Source organism: Panthera pardus, unplaced genomic scaffold (genome assembly GCF_024362965.1).
Source record: "Panthera pardus isolate Hobbes unplaced genomic scaffold, ASM2436296v1 HiC_scaffold_22, whole genome shotgun sequence".
NCBI lineage: Eukaryota > Metazoa > Chordata > Mammalia > Carnivora > Felidae > Panthera > Panthera pardus.
In genome coordinates, this window is record NW_026526788.1 from 42,372,691 (window position 1) to 42,394,341 (window position 21,651).

General features: G+C 36.4%; 1 protein-coding gene across 7 annotated transcripts in view; it reads left to right on the top strand.

The window, feature by feature from the left end:
• The window catches only part of CCSER2 (coiled-coil serine rich protein 2), a 190,853-nt gene that overhangs the window by 33,731 nt on the left and 135,471 nt on the right, over positions 1–21,651 (top strand). For all 7 annotated transcript variants that reach the window (XR_008424850.1, XM_053909658.1, XM_053909655.1 and 4 more), the window contains exon 2: positions 19,728–21,177. Coding sequence is in view for 6 of the 7 variants with exons in the window: in XM_053909658.1 (XP_053765633.1) it covers positions 19,767–21,177 (1,411 nt within the window). In the remaining variant the exon portion in view is untranslated. The remainder of the gene's footprint in view (positions 1–19,727; positions 21,178–21,651) is intronic.

Below are 21,651 nucleotides of genomic sequence, written 5' to 3' on the forward strand. Positions count from 1 at the left end.
TATGTGCTCACAACCATTTAGTAAGTCCCTAGCTTTTGTAGCCCCATTCAGCTGCAAGCCCAATTCCCATACTCTGCAGGTTGAGCCACTCCTGACTAAGGTGGACTAATGGGGCCCACAATTAGTGTGGCTACTATAGTTGCAGTGTTCAGTGTTCCTGGGGCTAGAGCCCTGGACAAGCTGCCACCTTTTTCACAACTTAGCTATAAATTAGAACCTCTGCCTTATTTTCTTGTCTAATCTCATAATGGGAGTAGAAGCCCATCTTGAACTTGTATCCTATGGGTGCTTGCTCTAGGTACTGTTCCCACTGTTTTAAAATTTTAACTTTCTCTTTTAGCTCTTTCCCTGCATCTTAGAGCCACCCAGGTGCCCAGAAAAGAGGGCACAAAATTAGAAAAAAATGAAACGATTGCATTTATATTGTCTTAAGTTACTGGCTTTTTTCTTGTCTTTAAAAGACTGTTTCCTGACTCCATTTCTTTATTTTTTTACTCTTGAACTCAGCAGAGTAATTTTTCTGTGCCTCATCTTGTCTCCTGAAACTGCTTTGGCAAAAGTGACCAAATTTGTAAACTACTAAGTCAAATCATTCTTTTTAGTTTTCTTTCCTTATCTGTGGAATTTGACACTACTATTACCATTTAAAAATTCTCTTCCAGTTCTTTTCTTCCCTCTTGGATCATACATTCTTGGCCTTCTTTGTTACTTTTTTTTTTTTTTCTTTTGGTTATCCCTTAAATGTTGGTGATCCCCTGGACAGTGCCCGTAGCCTTTTCCTCCTTGTACTACATCTTCTCTAGGTGGCCTCTCCTGATTTTGGTGGAACATTTGACCATTATCTCTATGCTAATGATTCCCAAATCATCATCTCCATTCAGATGTTGTCCTTGCATTTCAGACTCTCTTACATGACAGTAAACACCCCCACCTCTACCTCCTATAAGTACTTCAAAGTCAGGTTGACATGCTAAGTTCATGATCTCTTTCTCTAGACATAATGTTTGCCCTTAGTTAAAGATACTATCGGGGCGCCTGGGTGGCGCAGTCGGTTAAGCGTCCGACTTCAGCCAGGTCACGATCTCGCGGTCCTTGAGTTCGAGCCCCGCGTCAGGCTCTGGGCTGATGGCTCGGAGCCTGGAGCCTGTTTCCGATTCTGTGTCTCCCTCTCTCTTTGCCCCTCCCCCGTTCATGCTCTGTCTCTCTCTGTTCCAAAAAAATAAATAAAAAACGTTGAAAAAAAAAATTAAAAAAAAAAAAAAGATACTATCCTCTGTCAGGTCAGACAGCCTGAAATCTGGAAGCTTATTTTTTCTTTCATCTCTTACATTTAATCAGTCAATTACTGATCTATTTACTCATTAAATATTGTGTTCTCATTTTGTGTTCACTATTGTGATAAAATTCTTTTTTAAAAAAAAATTTTAATGTTTATTTCTGAGAGAGAGAGAGAGAGAGGAGGAGGGGCAGAGAGATAGAGACACACACAGAATCTTAAGCAGGTTTCAGGCTGAGCTGTCAGCACAGAACCCAATGTGGGCCTTGAACCCATAAACTGTGAGATCATGACTTGAACTGAAGTTGGACACTTAACCAACTGAACCACTCAGGCACCCCGAAATTCTTTTTTTTTTTTTTAATTTTAAATTTATTTATTTTGAGGGAGGGAGAGAGAGAGAGAGAGAGCAAGCACAAACAGGGAGGGGCAGAGAGAGAGAAAATCCAAGCAGTCTCCACACTGCCAGCACAGAGCTCAATGGGGGGCTCAAACTCATGAACTCATGAGATCATGACCCTAACCGAAATCAAGAATTAGACACTCATACCTGACTGAGCCACCCAGGTGCCCTGTGATAAAATTCCTAAGATTCAATAGTGCTAATACCTTTTGTATTTGAACCTTTTCTCTAACTTTTTTGTACAGTTCTTGCCATCTTTCTCTTGCCAGTCTATCTCCCATTCTTCCTCTAGTCCATCCTCCGTACTGAAATCATGTCAAAATTTCAGAATTTCAGACATTTCAGCATTGAGGTCAGATTATTGTTTTTTCTGGCTTAAAACCCTTGACTTCCTTACTGCCCATAGTAAAGTCCACAATTCTTAGTATGGCACGTGAGGCCTTCCACAGGCTGTGTTTTCTTTCCAGTGTTCTCTTTTCCTGTTCCATTTCTTTGAACCCTATTATCTGCTCTTGTTTAATAACAGTTAATAACTGTTTGCTGAATATGCCATGCTGGTTCTGTGCTTCTGTTTAGGCTCTTAGGCTGTGTTGCTCCTCACATGCAGTGTCTTTATTATTGTTTGCTATTTATCATTTGAGACCCAGCTTGAACATTGCCTCCTTTATGAAGCTTTTTATGATATCCTCTTCTCCCAATTAAGGACTCTTTGAGTGTGTGTCCCCATGTACTACTCTATACACTTCTCCTGTAGCCATTATAGCACTTCATTGCCCTTTTATTGTCTATATGTCTTTTTCTGTATGTGGAATATCTTACTGTATCCACACCCTCAGGCACAGAGCCTGACTTTTAGTAGGCTTGCAGTAAATGTTGGATGACTGAATGAATGTAAGTTGTTACTGTAATGAGATATTCCTTCCTTAGGTAGGAGTTCCTTTGCCAGATCTTAAGCTTCTCCTAGAAGGTATTATATCTTACCTTGTTTATTTTTCAGGATCTTGTCTCATAGGTGCTTAATAAAAAAGTGTTGCAGTAATCTGAGGTAGAGGTATGCAGTGGCTTAAACTGGGCTTCCCTACAGAGGAGGAAGTTGAATTGTGTTGGTCTTAAGCACAGTAAGAATGTTCTTATATTTAATGGTCCTTATGTTTTATCCATACTTCACAATTAATTTGGAGATGGAAACATTGTACCTAACTTTTGATACTTGCCAAGTCAAGAAGATTCTCAGTGTCAGAACTCTGGAGATTGATTAAATGCTGTTAACTAGTTTGAGAAGTTTTACTTTTTAAAAATGTTAAAGTGTGGGTGTCCTTGTTGCTGTTAAAAGTTGTGGGGTAATTACCTAAAATAGTTTGTAATTCAATGACACAAGGAGTCAGCATATAAAGAGCACAGACTGAGACTGAGTGGGTCATGTCCCATTTCTTTTGTAATTTCTTTTTTTTTTTAATGATGTTTTATGCCAGAAGTTTTAATTTCTTCTTCAAAAAGACTAAAGAGTTTGATATCATGGATATGTGTAGGGACTGAGATTCTAAATTAGAATAAATTATTAAGTAAGAAGGAAGCTGTCAGGGAAGAGATTTATTTGCTTGTTGGGTTTCATAACCCAGTATAGTTTGTGGAGGGGTGAGAAAAAACCAATATCATGAATTTGAGTACTTGTTTTGCCTAGGAAAAGAGATTATACAGAAATTTATAAACTAGTTTTGTAGGACCTCAGGTATTAGTTGAAATATACTGCCTATTTTGTGTCAAGCTGTGTTACGATTTTTATACAGAAATGTTGATACTGTGGATTTGAGGTAAAACTGACAGTTCTCAGCAAGACACTGTTAAGGGATATGCTCTTCATTTATAAATCACCTACGTTTATGAAACACCAGTTTTGTGCCAGGCTATGTCTGAGGACCAGAGTGAGGAAACAGATGAGTGAAAGGATAGTCTGGGTTCTCAAAGAACTTGGCCTCCAGTGGGGAGAACATAAACCTGAAGTGGTCTGAAGAGCACTTTTTGGTTTGTTGACAAAAAATAGGAGCCCACAACTTACCCTGGTATGCTGGGGTCTGTAAAGGTTGCTTGATATTATATAGAACACGTGAAGGGTGAGGGATTGTGCCTGCCAGGCAGGAGAAACTCTATGTGCAAACATACGTTAGTGGTAGACCATGGTATGTTGTGCGAGCTGTGAATCCTGAAACACCTTAATAAATCAACCATGAGCCTTTATAAGTAATTAGTGGAATAATCCTGGGCTGATGACTACCTATACTATCATAGAAACCTTGGAAATAGAACTTGGTCCCCAGTGTATGTCCTGATACCATCTTTTATAAGACTAATTATATTTTTGTGCATGTTTTACTGTTTTTACACGCATGTCCAGTCTTTGCTGTGTGAATGCAAGGTTTGATATCTGTTTTAGTCACAACTAAATCCCTGGGAACTTGTCCAGTGACTGGCTTATAATGAATGCTCAGTAAATATTTAGTCAACAAATAAATGGTATTAAAGATGACATTGTATTAGTGTGGTGGAAAGCATACAGTAATAGTTTTATTGGAGAAGAGAGTGTGATTTAATGCATGTTTTTAGCTATGGGTTCTTTTCCTTTTAATTTCAGGACAGATTTCTTTCCTTACCTGCTGGCTGTAGTTAGCCCTTTAGACTTTGTAGAGAAGGTCTACATGTATGTATCTTAAATTGCTTATCTATGTTTCTTCTGCTTATGGTGATTCGGAAGACATATATAACCACAAAGGACATCTTGTTTGAGGTTAGGTTCTAGTTAGTTAGCATGTAGGTTAAAAATCTTGTAAAATCACAGTTACCCTTGAAAAATCAGATAGTGACCTAAGGTCAACTTCGTTCTTTCTTGCAGCTTTGCCTGAGCATTCGTTCAAGTAGTTGGCTTATGCAAGAAAAATCTACCTTCAGATAGATACTTCAGATAGTATCACATTCTTGGTAACATGCTCATGCTGATAGGCATGTACAAACTGAGACCTATTGAGGAAAAAAGAGATTCCTATCTTCTCTCATATGTTTACTTGCTTCCTTTACAAGTACAAAAGCTTATGAGTTGGAAGTGAGTAGAGGAACCTTTGTATGTAGGATATATGAACCTCCAGCATTTATTTTTTCCTCATGGTCCCAGGACCCTGATTGGTTTTGTGAAGTTTGCTCCTCAAAAGGACTCCTGCAACCTTCTCCTACTATTATTGACTCAAGTGATGGAAACCTCTAACTCTCAGCTATAGGTAGACCTTTTTTTTTTTTTAAGAGCCGTATTCCCAAAGGTTTAGTTGATTCGGTTATTACTAATATTATTGTATATAATTCAAGAACTGACTGGAAATTGGTTTGTCTGCTTTATGGGCACTTGCACCTTGAAGGAACTAGATAGAAAACATTGAATGTCCATTCTTTGAAATTCTGTAAGAATGGAGGGCTGCAATCCAGCTATTCTTTCAGCTAGAAATCTCTAATCCATGAAATCTCTATTTTAATGAAATAACTGAGTTGTTATGATAGCTCTGGGACAGATCCTGTGGTCTTGAGGTGCCTCTTGAATTATCAGAGAAAGCTTATATTAGGTGTCCCAATCGGTCTTGCACCAAGTGTATACTATTGAATTCTGTGTATTACTCAGTATTTGGTTGTCAGAACGATTTGTTACCTAATTTTATCAGGTTGGTTTATTATTTAAATATTAGTTGTTCGGTTGTATTTGAGATATATTAAAATGAGTTTTGTGATTTAATATAGTGTTTTGTATTAAATACTGTGTTTTTAAAGTTTAAATATGGGAAGGGAGCTGGGAGTATTAGAGAGGTCTGTGCCATGCTGATAATGAAATTTGATTCCTATGCTGATAATGAAAAAAAATATATATATATATATTAATAAATTGAAAATGGATGTATTTGCATTGTGACTTGTTTGGATACAATGTATTGTGACTTGGACATTTTGGTGGAAACATTTTGTTTTACTTAAAAAGTAAATTATTAAGTATCTCACTTAGGTAAACCATAAAGTAATGTGGGACATAGCAATTTTTGCATCATTTCTGAGCTTTGTATTATGGTAGCATTCTGGTGTGGTAGGGGTCAAGGATGCCTGTTGTTCTTATTACTTGATAGTGTTTTCATGAAAAATCCCTTTGCAAATGTTAAAAGAGGTCCAGATTAGCTTCATCAGATTAGATTGTTATAGTAATCTGCAAACAGCATGGCCTAAAAGATCAAAGCCATGATTAGGTACTATTACTTATCCATTATTTACATATGAAAAACTGAATTTTAATGAGAGACCAAGTAATTCGTTCTATGCCATACTCCTAGGAAGTGGTGAGTATAACATTCTAATCTGGGCAGCTTCACAACCCTCTTAACCATTAATTACCCTTTACCATTTTCCAAGGTAGTTTTTCTCTTGAAACTTCTCAAGCCTTGATTAAAGCAGTTTATGCCTTATGGTACTGTTAAATCAAGAGACTTCTGTGGGAGGAGTTAAATGTAGAGATCTAGACATTGGGAGTTCTCTGAATGGAAGTATAAGCTGAGACCTATTGAGGGAAAAAGAGAAGTACTCCTGAAGGGACTGGGGAGGAAGGGAGGAAGAAAGAGGGGGAGAGTGGAGAGAGAGAGAGAGAGAGAGAGAGAGAGAAGGAGAGAAAGAGAATGAATGCTAAGAGGAAGGGGGGAGCATGTCAAATGTGCTGTACTTTATTACACCTCTCTTCCTCTTATGGAAATGTCCTTATTTGAGGTTTACTTTTTTAAGGGAAAAAGTATATAGAGACCTTAAACATACTTCTCTACAGTATGGTGATCCCCCACCCTGCCTGTGAGTTATCACTCAGCTTTTAGCAGTTATCAGTATTGTTTTATGTAGAACACTTATTTTAAATGTATGAGCATTATACTCTTAACACTCCCAACAACAACAAAATAACATCTGTTATATGATTCGGTACCCATTTCATGATCAATTTTCCTGAATTGTCTCAAAAACAATTTTTATTACTGGGGGTTGATTACATTAGAATCCATGTGAAGGATTAATTAATTAACATATCTCTTAAACTTGTAACATTCTCTTTCTATTTGCTGAGGAAAGAAACTGAATCCTTCCTCTTGTAGCCTTTTCACACTCCAGATTTGGCTGATTATGTCTTTATGTTTTTAACATTTATCTGTTCCTTGTCTTGTACATTTGTAGATCTAGAGGCTTGAGTAGATTCAAATTGAGTTTGTTTGGGCAAGAATATTTCATGGATGGTCCAGTGTATGTATGTCCTCTTGTTTCATAATAGGACATTAAGATTGATTCAGATTCAGGTGTCTTTTTCAATTAATGGATTTAACAGTTATTAATGATTGCTACCTGGATATATTAATTCATTAGGGGCTGCTTGCTAACCAACACCAAGTAATCTGATTTTCTTATTTTGTGATTCCGTGTTTGTTTTCTGCATTCGTTAGTTATGATTCTACTATGAAGAAAATTTTCATCAGCAGTTATTTGATTGCCTTGAAATATAGGAAGTATTAGTGTGAAGATTTTTAAATCTTAGAGAAACGTTTTTTACATTGAGTTATAACATACAAACAATCAAGTGCATAAATCTTAAATGATGTACCTTTTGGTGAATTTTTACATAATTGTTCACCTGAGAAACACCATCCAGATTAAGTTATAGACTGTTACCAACACCTCAGTCAACCTCTTCTCATAGAGGTAATCTTTGTTCCAAGATGTAACATGTAGAAATACATGTTTTAAGGCCCATTTTAGACATGTTGACTTGGAAACTCTGGGGTGGCAGTGGGGCAGTAATCTTGTTTAATAAGCCCTTCCAGGTGATTCTGATGCACACCAACATTGGTGAACCACTGCTTTGTTCTCATCTTTTTTACCATCATTAGTTTGGCTTGTTGGTTAACTGAGCATTTTTTATGTTCCATTCTATTTCCCCAGGTGCAATGGATCTTTCTCTGTGTCCTAGAGGTGAGAGGGTTTGCTGCCCCTTCCCCAGCTATTTAAGGTTTTGCTTCATAAGATAAAAGGATGCATAGAAGCCAGTGGGGCTTTGTCCTTGTCCAAGCTTAGCCTCTTATCTCCTGTATGCTTGTGCCATTGAGAGGAGGCTCTCTAATGCCTTGAACAGTAGGTTGAAGCCCTCGAAAGAGAGCTTGCTATTCCAAACTGACATTTTACTCCACATTTGGCTTTTAAGTATCCATGAAAATGTTAGCTTATTACTCCTTATGGTGATCACCTCCTTCTCATATGCTCTGCTAAAAGTGAAACTGTTAAAATGTCTTGTCTCTTCTTGGAGGATCTTAGCCCCCTTTGGAATTTGGGATTATTCCAAATTATTTGGTTGCCTTCTGATGTTGGCTCTCTGATTGGCTCAAGAAAAGTTAGGATTTTGAAGATTATCTGGCTGTTCCAGGTTGTTAGGTAGTAGTGACATTCGTTGCAGCTTTCTACAGCCTAAGTGGAAGTGACATTCTGATCTTTATAAATGGAACCACACTATATGTACTCTTAAATATCTGGATTCTTTTGTTTAAAGGATCTTGCTAGATTCATCTGTATTGTTGCATGTAACCAATAGTTAGCTCTTTTAAAAAATTACCATGTTATATTCTATTAGGTCAAAGTTACTACTAAAATTTATTTTTCTACGATATTATTCTTTCAGTACAGCTAAATCTTAACAAAATATTTCATTTTGGGATTTCATTTATTGTCTGCTGTATACTGAACAAGCTTAGGGTTGGGTAATGTGTTCAGGTGTATCAAATTTAGTCTGTACCATATGTGAATTTATAGCGTAGCAATCTGTGTTCATGTTACACCTGTCACTCTTCTCCCTGATACTTGATCATCTATAGCCCTGTCCTCAGTGCCTATTTAATTTAGGAACTTTGCTTGAGCAGGTCCAAAATACTGAAGGATTGCATGCCATGATTTTTCTATACCCAGTGTTTTATAAAATGTCTATGGTTAATTGTTATGCCTACATACTATTTTAAAAGGCAGTGCAACCACTCAGGTGTTAGGCTTGGCCATTATTCAAGCAGCTTGACATCTGTCATCTTTACTTAGCCCTCAGCACCTTAATGTCGTTTGCATGCCCCACACAGTTGAGTTTTACCGGAACTAAATGATAAAATTTGGAGGGAGAGTTTTGTGGTTTGGCCAAGGGCAACTTCTGGTTTCTCTTTATCTGCCAGTATTCTCCTTGTTCCTTAAATTAAAATTTCACAAAGTAATATGCCTTGAATCTACATTTAATAACATTTAATGTTCCTAAGCCACAGACTAATTTAAAGCCTCTCTTTCACAAATTGTTTTGATACCTATCTGCTTGAGTAAAAAGTTGTAACTGGAGGACAGAAAGGTCAGCTTGATACAATAATGGGACTTTGTGTTGAGCTTGATGTGCTCTTTTTAAAACTATGAACACTCTGGAATAAAGTACTGTTTTAAACCTTTACTTTTGGCTGAAGATGTCAATTTTGTTTATTTAATTGTTGTAATCAAGCCTTGAATCAGTTTATGCCACAGATGAAAGCTAAGAGAAACAGGGTGGAAGGGATTTGGGGGAAGTGGTTGAGTAACAAAAGGTAAAAAAAGAAATTAAGATATAGTTATTTGAATGTGAAAGCACATATTAAGAAGTGACTGGTGGGGCACCTGGGTGCTCAGTCGGTAAAGCATCTGACTCTTGATTTTGACTGAGGTCATGATCTCACAGTTTATTGAGTTGGAGCCCTGAATTTGGCTTTGTGCTGAGAGTGTGGAGCATGGTTAGGATTCTATGTCTCCCTTTCTCTCTCTGCCCCTCCCCCACTCATGCTGTCTCTGTCTCTCTCAAAATAAATAAACGAACGTAAAAATTAAAAAAAATGTGGTTATGGGTATGCAGTCATCAGTATTGCTGTTCAGTTCATTGCTCTTGGTCTCGTTAGTAAATTTATGCCTATGTACATCCCCCAAATGCAGGCAGTTCATACCTTCTAACAAGCTATTTGAAAAACTAAAAAAAGAATGTGAGGGGGTGTTTCCTCAGATGATAAGGTAATGGATATGAAAGGAATTTGAAAAAGTGAAAACTTCTAGTGCTCTGTAAAACTTCTCATTTAATTATACAAAGGTTCTTTGTAGTATTTATCCTTCCCTAACCTTAGTATCCAGTCCTTTCCTTCACTCGTGTCCCTAACTCTCAGTAAGCCTCTCAGAATATTTCATACCTTTCCCAGGAAGGCAGTGTTTGTGGACTCTGTAATCAGGTGGACTTGAACCTGATCCTTTTCAGTAGTTTATGAATTTTTAGACAAGTATTTTATTTTAGCCTTTCTGAATCTTGGTTTATCTATTTAAAATGGGAGGAAATCTACAAGTAATGTGAATATTAAATAAGGATAGAGTGGTAAGCAGGATACATACATACATACATACATACATACATACATACATAATCATATGTAAAAGTAAAGTTTGCTTTTTGTCTTCCCTTCCCATCCAATTGTGGATTCCTTTTATTTTATTTATTTATTTTTGTTAAGTTTATTTATTTTGACAGAGAAAGAGTGTGTAGGCAGGGCAGAGAGAAAAGGAGAGAGACCGAATCCCAAGCAGGCTCCACACTGTCAGCATGGAGGCAAATGAGGGGCTCTAACTCAAGAACCGCAAGATCATGACCTGAGATGACATCCAGTCACCTGACAAGTAACCGACTGAGCCACCCAGACGCCCCTTGTTGTGGATTCTTTTTAAAAGCAACAAACAAACCAAAACCAACCCCCCCAAAAAAACTTTGATTTATTAGAAATTTATATGTAGTATAGTCAAATTATGGAAGGAGTCTAAATGTCCATCAATTGATGAATGGATAAAGAAGATGTGGTTTATATACACAATAGAATACTACTTGGCAATGAGAAAGGATGAAATCATGCCATTTGCAGCAATGTGGATGGAACTGAAAGGTATTATGCTAAGTGAAATAAGTTAGTCAGAGAAAGACATATGTTTTCACTCATATGTAGAACTTGAGAAACTTAATAGAAGACCATGGGGGAAGGGAAGGAGAAAAAATAATTTCAAACAGAAAAGGAGGGAAACAAACCGTAAGAGACTCTTAAATACAGAGAACAAACTGAGAGTGGATGGGAGGGCAGGGGAGAGGGGAAAAGGGGTAATGGGCATTGAGGAGGGCACTTGTTGGGATGAGCACTGGGGGTTGTCTGTAAGCAATGAACCACGGGAATCTACCCCCAAAACCTAGAACACACACTGTATGTTAGCCCATTTGACAATAAATTATATATATATATATATATATATATATATATATATAGAGAGAGAGAGAGAGAGAGAGAGAGAGAAATTTATATGTAGTTTTGAAAATTCAGATGTGAAATACTAATAGTGTAAATGTGCTATACTTAAAAAAAAATCATTTTACAGAAATTAAATCAGAAAATCTCAGACATTCCCAGGCCCTATGCCAGGTATTATTTTTAGTTCAGCATTAAATTAAAGCTCACAGACAATATTGAAGTGTTTCAGAGAAGATGATATCATTAGATTTTGTAGCCAACATGTACTTTTTCAAATTGTTATGACTGCATCTTTTAATCACTTAACAGACTGCATATCAGGGAAAGTACATCAGAGGTAGCATAGCTACTAAAATGAGGCAGACTCACAATGTATGTTTTATTTTATTTCATAGTTATACAAGCAAATGTGGAAGAAAATTTCATGAATATTTAAAGATGATAGGTAGCTCATTAACTAATAAAGTGACAATATTCATAATATAGGCAGATATGGAAGCTTTACAGTTGAACTATCAGATTAGTTTATACTGAAACCACAGCCCATGATGATTAATTTTATTTATGTTATAAGCATTTGTGCATTTAGAAATCAAAAATATTTTTGATAGGAATAGTACATTTTTCTGAGTGATGACACCCCAAACACTTTGTAGTAATAGTGCATCTTTCTTGTGGGCTTAACTTATGCCTCTAAGTTATTAATATCCTGGTGTTCTTGGGAGATAATATGCATTACTCTCATTTTAGGCAGTAAAATAGAGGAATAGAGAAGTGAAGGAATAGAATGTGCTGTCCTTAGTCTACTTGTGATAGACAAGGAAATATTAAAGCCTTTCTGATTCACAGACTGACTCACCAGAGGGCAGAATCTTTAATGTGTGTTACTTAGTGATTTGCAAAATGACCCTTATATAGAATATCATTACTAGTTTTCTTAGGGTTATCCTGAATGTGATTGTAGGTGTGGGAGTATGTTTTGTGGTAAAGACTGTTATAAAAAATAATGGCATGGAGGTCGTCTGGAATGGATATTGCCCCTGTCCTTTTTCTGGTCATGTCAGCTACTGTTGTTTGATTATGATAATTTATCATAGAGTCTGAGTTTGACTTCTGAATCTTTTTCAACATACTGCTTGAGGTAGCTCCTACCAGTTAATTACAGGCCCCTAAAACCAAGTTATTTTTCAGTCTTGACTTACATTTATTAAATTAGCTTGCACTAAGAGATTATGAATGTACTTAAAAAGTTGAGGATCTTTTGGGGGCCCCTGGATGGCTCAGTCAGTTGAGCATCCTACTTCGGCTTGGGTCATGATCTCGCGGTTGGCGGGTTCGAGCCCCACGTCGGGCTCTGTGCTGACAGCTCAGAGCCTGTAGCCTGCTTCAGATTCTGTGTCTCCCTCTCTCTGCCTCTCCCCTGCTTGGGCTCTGTCTGTCTGTCTCTCTTAAAAATAAATAAAATGTAAAAAAAAAAAAAAAAAAAAGTTGAGGATCTTTCAAATTTGTGGTTCCCAAAGTATATAACTCTTAACAGGTTTACTTTCTTATGGGTCAAATAGACATGCACCACGCAATTAGACAGACTAATTGGACAGACTCAACTATATTATCGGTGCAAAGGGAATAGAGAAGGATGTAAAATCAGTTTTAACTGGAAAGGTTTCTGGGTGTTAGGGATTTTGAACTTTGAGTGTGGGGCCTTCAAGGTGATCTTTACAATAGCAAAGGCAAAGAAGGTAGAAAATAAGGGATAGATTTTGGGGAATGACCAACAATGCACCTTTGGCTAAAATGTACAGTACTGCAAAGATAGTGTAGAACCAAATAGAGAAGCTTGATCTCTATAGTGGATTTTGGGTTTTATTTTGTTGTTCCTGTGCCATGCATAATTTTTAATCGGAATGATATCAGATCTGTGCTTTAAGAGAGTAACTGTAGATAGTTTGGATGTGAAGTGAGATGGGAGACTTAATAATATAGAAGCCTTTGTAGCAATATAGAAAGAGATAATGAGGGTAAGAACTGGGAATTGTGAGTTTAGAATAGATTTTTAAAGATAAAGTTGACAAGTGAAATATTAAATTGAGGTTGAGGTCTGGTGAAATTGAAATGGTATTTATGAAGAAGTTACATTTGTTGAATAAAAAAAATCCTTTATTTTTATCCAAACATCTTTTATTTTTATGTTTTTAAGTATATTTTATATAATATTAAACTTAATTTTGAACACATTTTTAGTTAGATTAACTATTAATCTGTTTTGGTATTGAATAAATTGTTTTTATTTATTTATTTTAATTTTTTTTTAACGTTTATTTATTTTTGAGACAGAGAGAGAGAGAGCATGAACGGGGGAGGATCAGAGATAGGGAGACACAGAACCTGAAACAGGCTCCAGGCTCTGAGCTGTCAGCACAGAGTCTGACGCGGGGCTCGAACTCACGACCGCGAGATCATGACCTGAGCCGAAGTCGGACGCTCAACCGACTGAGCCACCCAGACGCCCCAATTGTTTTTTATTTTTAAGATATTTTTATTTTTAAGATTTAAAAAACTAAAGTTTTTTAGTTAAAACTTTTTAAATTACAAAAATTTGGGCATGTTTAAAATATTTAAATAAAAATTTAAAGGTAAAAAGAAATCTTCATGTTACCTAATTCTCTCTTCCCTAATGGTGACCACTATTAATAGGTTCTGTGTCTCCCTCTCTCTCTGCCCCTCCCTGTTCATGCTCTGTCTCAAAAATAAATAAACGTTTAAATAAATAAATAAATAAATATGTGCACATACAACTTTATGTGATTTCTATCATGTTATTTTTATAAAAGTGGGATCCAATATACAGTTTCTTAACATAGCAAAAATTAGTGTGTTCATTTACATGTCCCAAGCTGTCATCTGTCTGCAGCATACAATAACAAGAATCAAAAGCATAAAAACTTGAAATTATGCTTAGTAATCAATGTTTTAGCATTCTGTCTTCCTTAGAAATGATCTAGGGAGCCAATGATTATTCATTAGTTAATTTAATTTAGTATTAGTCTAAGGTTTTAAGTTATCTTTAAAGTTCTTGAAAATTATCTGTAATCTAACACTATATAACATAATTACTGTTGCTATAAAAAGATTTGTCAGAATCACTCAATTTAAACACAGATTTGTATTTTCATAAACTTAAATGTTGTATGAGTAAGAATGGTTTATTTGATCACTAAGTTTATGTGTTTCATTAAAGTTACTTTACTTGAATAAAAATATATGCTTATGTTACCTTTAATACTGATAAAAAAATCAGAAAATAGACTTGTTTTATTAAAACAAGTTTTGTTTTGCCAGATACTTACCTTAGTTATGTGAACTTCGTTCTTAAAACCTTTCTGAATTTCTGTACAAATAATTTTTAAAAGTGTAACATATTTAAAATATTTGAAGATCAATTTTCGTAGTTTTTGAGAGTTTTGGTCTTGTTCAATTTATATAAATGCATATTTATCTCTATAAGCTAATCAGAACAGTGCCGCTTATAATCTAATTTATTAATACCCTGTAGGGGTAGGAAAGTAATATGTACTTGGAATGAGAGGTAAATAACCTACCTGAGTTATAGTAGATACACAGGCAGTGAGAGAGTTTTTATCGTTTCCAATTCTACAGTTTTAGCTGTGGCTACAGAGTTAACACAAACATAAAACCTGACTGCCCATGTACCATAGAGTGATTGTCCTTTCTGGTCAGCATGAAATTCTTAATTGACTTGAGCTCAGAAGAGTAAGCAGAAGAGATAAATGAATAAATGACTAATGAATCAAATTCTCCTTTTTCTTTCACCCAACACAGAATAGGTCTATGTCAACCATCAGGGATCAGTAAATGGCAGTCCATGACATCAAACTCTGAATTGTTACAAAGTGTTTTTTTTTTCTGCCTGCATTCCTGGAGAATTGTTTCTTTGTCCTCGATGCTTTATTAACTTAATCTAGATATGTACTTAGATCTATGGTTGATTTTATTTTTCCTTCTGTTCTGTGGATTTTTTTTCTCCTTTATTTTAGGGATATTTTCTGTTATGTCTACTTGCTTTTTCTCTTCTATTTAGTTATTCTACTTCAGGGATACTATTTATCTTTCTGTTCAATCTCTGCCTTACATCTTCTATCTAAGTGCTTTGATACTTTTGTCTTTTTTTTTCCTGACTACTCAGGTTATTTTAAGATTTTTCTCCTTGCCAATTAGTTTGATTTTCAGTCTTTGGTTCTTTACTTCTTAATTGATTTCCTTAGCTCTGTAGCTTCTTTTCAACTTACCTATTTTGCCTTTTTATCTTTGAATTCTTGTTTTATTAAATGTGTGTTCTTATTAAGTTGTTCTCTGTTACAAAGAACTCACTGGGGATTTTCTTATTTCCTTGTTACATTTTTCTTCTTTCTGGATTCTTCCTTTGTCTGTTTGCTATAGCTGTTATTTGTTTCTCTCCTTCCTTCTACTCCCTTGTTTATGTAGTTGTGTGGCCACTTCTTTTTGTCTCTCTAGGTAAAGACTTGACTAGCTAGATCAAGACTTTGTATTTGCTCTGATATAACATAGGTGAATTCCCACTGATGCCTTTGTCACTTGAACTGTGACTTTGTCTCCTTTTTTTACTGCACACTTTTTTTTCAGTACACTTTTGGAGCAGTTGTATGTTGTTCTCTGTCTGCTTCTCTGTGGTTGAAGGGCGTAAGGTGGTGTTGTGGAGAGAACTTTTCTGGTGCCCCAGGCTCCTCTGTCTCCTTAAGTGTTCTGTACTGGTCTCACTCCATCCTGCTGAGGGTGTAATATAATTTTAGGGGCTTCAGATCCTTCCTTCAAATCAGATTAGTGCCTTGGAAGTTGATGGGTTCTGGTGCCACTGGGCCTCAGCTGGGGTTTCAGAGCTTCTGTGCTGAAGATGTTTTCCTGGACTTTTCTAGGGACTGTCAAACCAGATATTTCTATCCAAACTGGAGGATGTTTATTAAAACTTTGAAGTTTTAGCATCTCACCTATTTTTCCCATTGATGCTTTCAGGCAGTGTCATCAGGCTAGGAACCAGACCACATTGTGCAGAAATCTTTTTCTGGCTAGCACTTTTAAAAGTTTAGAGGCACTTAGTTTTAAATAATTTTTGTTTGACTGCAGCTAGCTGGTGGGTTTTTGGGTAAAAATTATACATACATACACGTATATATATTCTTTCTCTTTTATTAGTTATGGGAGATGGGAAGTTCTATAATTTTGCTTTACCCTACCATCTTTACTTGAAAATCTGTATGATTTCCTTAATATTTGCTTTCGACATGATTAATAATACAGATGTACTTTAGAAACTCTTAATTTTTAAGGTATAGGGGTGGGTTGGAATAAATTTTTTTAATTAAAAAATAAAACAAATTAAAGACAGTGTTGTAAGATAATTTTAAAAACCATCAGAGACCCTAGGCATGTGTTTTTCTTTTATTCACATTCTATGCTTGTGTATGCTTTTACAGATTTTTATATAATCACAGAGTATCTAGTGAGCAGTAAGCATATAGCATATTATATTTCTGCAAATGTTAGGGTAAACACTTTAATTTTTATCTCATCTTTGTAATCTCATCATGTGGCAATGATATGTCATACCTTATTAAACAGTTCCTCAAATAAAGGACACTAGTTTTTTTTAGTTATATGCCCTTTTATGTACATTGAACCTTTGTGAGTTTGTTTTGTGTTACCTTTAAAATAAATTTGGGAGGTTGAGATTAGTGGACTAATTAACTTTATTAAATCATACTTTTAACCGTGGCACTACCTGTGCCGACCGTTTATATTACTAGTTGCTTAAAATTATAGCTGATAGCTCCACCCTTAATGTCAGACTTTTTTGTATGCTATTGTATTCTTTTCCTACATCCTACCATGATCTTATTAAAAAAAAATTTTTTTTTATGTTTTTATTTATTTTTGAGACAGAGACAGAGCATGCGCAAGGGAAGGGCAGAGAGAGAGGGAGACACAGAATCTGAAGAAGGCTCCAGGCTCTGAGCTGTCAGCACAGAGCCCGATGCAGGGCTCAAGCTCACGGACTGTGAGATCATGACCTGAGCTGAAGTCGGATGCTTAACCGACTGAGCCACCCAGGCGCCCCTAAATTTTTTTTTTTAACGTTTATTTGTTTTTGAGACAGAGAGAGACAGAGCATGAATGGGGGAGGGTCAGAGAGAGGGAGACACAGAATCCAAAACAGGCTCCAGGCTCTGAGCTGTCAGCACAGAGCCCGACACGGGGCTCGAACTCACGGACCGCGAGATCATGACCTGAGCCGAAGTCGGACGCTCAACCGACTGAGCCACCCAGACGCCCCACTAAATTTTTTTTTTAATATTTATTTTTGAGAGAGAGAGAGACAGAGTGTGAGTGGGGGAGGGGTACAGAGAGAGGGAGACACAGAATCCGAAACAGGATCCAGGCTCTGAGCTGTCAACACAGAGCCCGGCGGGGGGCTCGAGCTCACGGACTGTGAGATCATGACCTGAACTGAAGTCTGATGCCAATTGACTGTGTCACCCAGGCGCCCCATCCTACCATGATTTTAGTAATGAATTTTAAAAATGTATTCCAGTTTTTATAAGATCACGTATGCTTTAAAAATTAACAAAATCATGGGGCACCTGATGGCTCAGTTGGTTAAGTGTCTGACTCTTGATTTCAGCTCAGGTCATGATCTCACAGTTGGTGAGCCTGCTCCCTGCATCGGGCTCTGCACTGAGAGTGCAGAGCCTGTTTGGGATTCTCTCTCTCCTCTCTCTGCCCCTCCCCTGCTCTCTCTGTCTCTTAATCTCTCTCTCTCTCTCTCTCTCTCTCAAGATAAATAAAAAAAAAAAAATGAACAAAATCACGTTTTCTTATTTTTGTAATAATTCCATTTTTATTCATGATTTTATCTATTTGGGTCATCTCCCTTTTCTTTTTGAGAAGCCTGGCTAGAGGTTTATCAATTTTGTTTAGTTTTTCAAAAAACCAACTCTTGGTTTCATTGATCTGCTACAGTTTTTTTAGATTCTGTATTGTTTATTTTTGCTCTGATCTTTATTATTTCTCTTCTTCTGCTAGGTTTGGGGTGTCTTTGCTATTCTGATTCTAGTTCCTTTAGGTATGCTGTTAGATTTTGTATTTGGGACTTTTCTTGTTTCTTTTCTTTTTTTTTTTTTTTTTAATTTTTTTTTTTTTTTAATGTTTATTTACTTTTGAGACAGAGAGAGACAGAGCATGAACGGGGGAGGGTCAGAGAGAGAGGGAGACACAGAATCTGAAGCAGGCTCCAGGCTCTGAGCTGTCAGCACAGAGCCCGACGCAGGGCTTGAACTCACTGACCGTGAGATCATGACCTGAGCCGAAGTCGGACGCTTAACCGACTGAGCCACCCAGGCACCCCAAGGACTTTTCTTGTTTCTTGAGATAGGCCTGGATTGCCATGTATTTTCCTCTCAGGACTGCCTTCGCTGCATCCCAAAGCATTTGGATTGTTGTATTTTCATTTTCATTTGTTTCCATATATTTTTAAATTTCTTCTCTAATTGCCTGGTTGACCCATTCATTCTTTAGTAGGGTGTTCTTTAAGGCTTTTGGAGGTTTTCCAGACTTTTTCCTGTGGTTAATTTCAAGCTTCATAGCATTGTGGTCTGAAAGTGTGCATGGTATGATCTCAGTTCTTTTATACTTATTAAGGGCTGTTTTGTGACCCAGTATGTGATCTGTCTTGGAAAATGTTCCATGTGCACTCGAGAAGAAAGTGTATTCTGTTGCTTTGGGATGCAGAGTTCTAAGTATATCTGTCAAGTCCATCTGATCCAATGTATCATTCAGGGCCCTTGTTTCTTTATTGATCCTGTGTCTAGATGATCTATCCGTTGTTGTAAGTGGAGTATTAAAGTCCCCTGCAATTACCACATTCTTATCAATAGGGTTGCTTATGTGATTAATGTTTGTGATTAATTTGTTTTATATATTTGGGGGCTCCCGTATTCGGTGCATAGACATTTATAATTGTTAGCTCTTCCTGATGGATAGACCCTGTAATTATTATATAATGCCCTTCTTCATCTCTTGTTACAGCCTTTAATTTAAAGTCTAGTTTGTCTGATATAAGTATGGCTACCCCAGCTTTCTTTTGACTTCCAGTAGCATGATAGTTCTCCATCCCCTCACTTCCAATCTGAAGGTGTCCTCAGGTCTAAAACGAGTCTCTTGTAGACAGCAAATAGATGGATCTTGTTTTTTTATCCATTCTGGCATTTTCTTATTTTTAAAGGCGATAATATTGTCCAAAGTGAAAAAATAATTTGGATTGAAATTGGAAGGTGTGCTATAGAAGTATTTATTTTTTTAAAAACACAGTCAACATCGGTAGTCTAATTTTATTATTTCTGGATTTTGCTATCACTATGCATAGCCCAAGTTTATAAAAGTGTTTATAAAAATGTTCTTTGCTTTCTCCTAACATTAATTTATTAATTTAATTAGCGCATTCAATATTTATAAAGAATTTTTTAGGAATCATAAGTAGCTTTTGTGCTTTGATCATTTAATTGTCTAAGAATATATATTCTTATTATGTAATACCCCATGTAATTGTGCTTATTTAGGAATGTTTAATCTATTTTTTTTGTCTCCTCAGATTCTGTCAAATTTTAAGAACAAATGCACCTTATAGCTCATGGAAGAAAAAACACAAATCAAGTCATTTTTGGGTTCCAAGTTGCCAAAGTATGGAACAAAATCTGTGAGAAGTACACTACAGCCAATGCCCAGTGGGACACCTGTTAATTTATTGGGAACTTCCAAGAGTGGCAACGTCAAAAGTTACATCAAAAATAATGGCTCTGATTGCCCATCATCCCATTCATTTAATTGGAGAACGACAACTAAATACCAGCTTAGTGCACAAAGTGCTGAAGAGCGTAATAGTACTCAAACTTCACATGATAAAGTGATTGATCCTGAAAAACATGTACCTACTCAAGTAATGTTTGATAAAAATGGGATAAAGGGAGGCTTGAAAAGTATTTCTTTACTTACATCAAAGTTAGCAAAGCCATCCACTATGTTTGTGTCATCTACAGAGGAGTTAAACCAAAAGTCTTTGTCTGGACCATCTAGTTTGGGTAAATTCACCAAAGGCACATTATTAGGAAGGACTTCATATTCTTCAGTCAATGCTCCAAAATCGCAGTTGAATGGACTGTATGGAAACCGTTCATCTGGTAGCATACAAAGGCCTAGAGCAAACTCCTGTGCCACCAGAAGCACTTCTGGAGAAGGCTTAGCACAATCCCTAGACAATATTAAATCTCTTACTTGTGAAAAAATGGTAAGGTCACAAAGTTTTTCACATTCCATTCAAAACTCATTCCTTCCACCTTCATCTATAACCAGATCACATTCCTTCAATAGAGCTGCAGATCTTACAAAGCCTTATCAGAACCAACAGCTACCCATTAGAGTGCCTCTGAGGTCCAGTATGCTAACAAGAAATTCCCGGCAGTCAGAAGTACTCAATGGGAATGATCATTTAGGGTATGGATTTAATAGGCCTTATGCTGCTGGTGGAAAGAAGCTGGCTTTACCAAATGGCCCAGGTGTAACATCCACGTTGGGTTATAGGATGGTTCATCCCTCTCTACTGAAATCTAGCCGACCTCCATTTTCTGGGACTATCACAGTTGATGGTAATAAAAATTCACCTGCTGATACATGTGTAGAGGAAAGTGCTGCACTTATGGCTAAGGACAGAGCTACTAGTAAAGACCAAGAACTAATTGAAAATGATAGTTACAGAACAGAAAATGACCAGACCATGAAGCATGATACTAAAATTAGATACCTGAGTGATGATGTGGATGATATTTCTTTGTCTTCTTTGTCGTCTTCTGATAAAAATGATTTAAGTGAAGACTTTAGTGATGATTTTATAGATATAGAAGACTCCAACAGAACTAGAATAACTCCAGAGGAAATTTCTCTCAAAGAAGAAAAGCATGAAAACGTACCACCGAAGGATATATTTGATTCCCCAAAGGAAAATGAAAAAAGTAAAACTGATGAGTGGATAGATATAAGTGTCTCTGGTAAATATTAATATCCTTAAATTTGTTTGGTTTCTCCTAGATAATATAACTGAACTTAGGATTAGATTTGAATAATTCCAGGATACTGTCAGTTTCATGGAGGGATGGATCTAGATAAAATTGGGGCAGGGCAACATTTATCTTCCTTGTGACTTTTGCTTCTGGTCCTATTTTTCACTATTTAAAACAATGTCAATAAAAACACTCTTCCCCTAATGTATCTTACCTTTTTCTTCATTGACTGTCATGCATAGACATGTCCTGCATGTCATGCAACTTTTCTTACTTGCTTCAAAGTTTTTTTCTTTTTCCCCACTTCCCTCAACAGTGGCATGCCATTTTAAACCATCTCTTCCTTTACAGGAATAGATCCTATTTGTTTAGAGTAAAGCTATACCAAAGGGTAAATGAGCTAATGTTTTAATATAGGTTATGTCCAATGTAATGCATATTTTTATCCTTGGAAATTTTCAT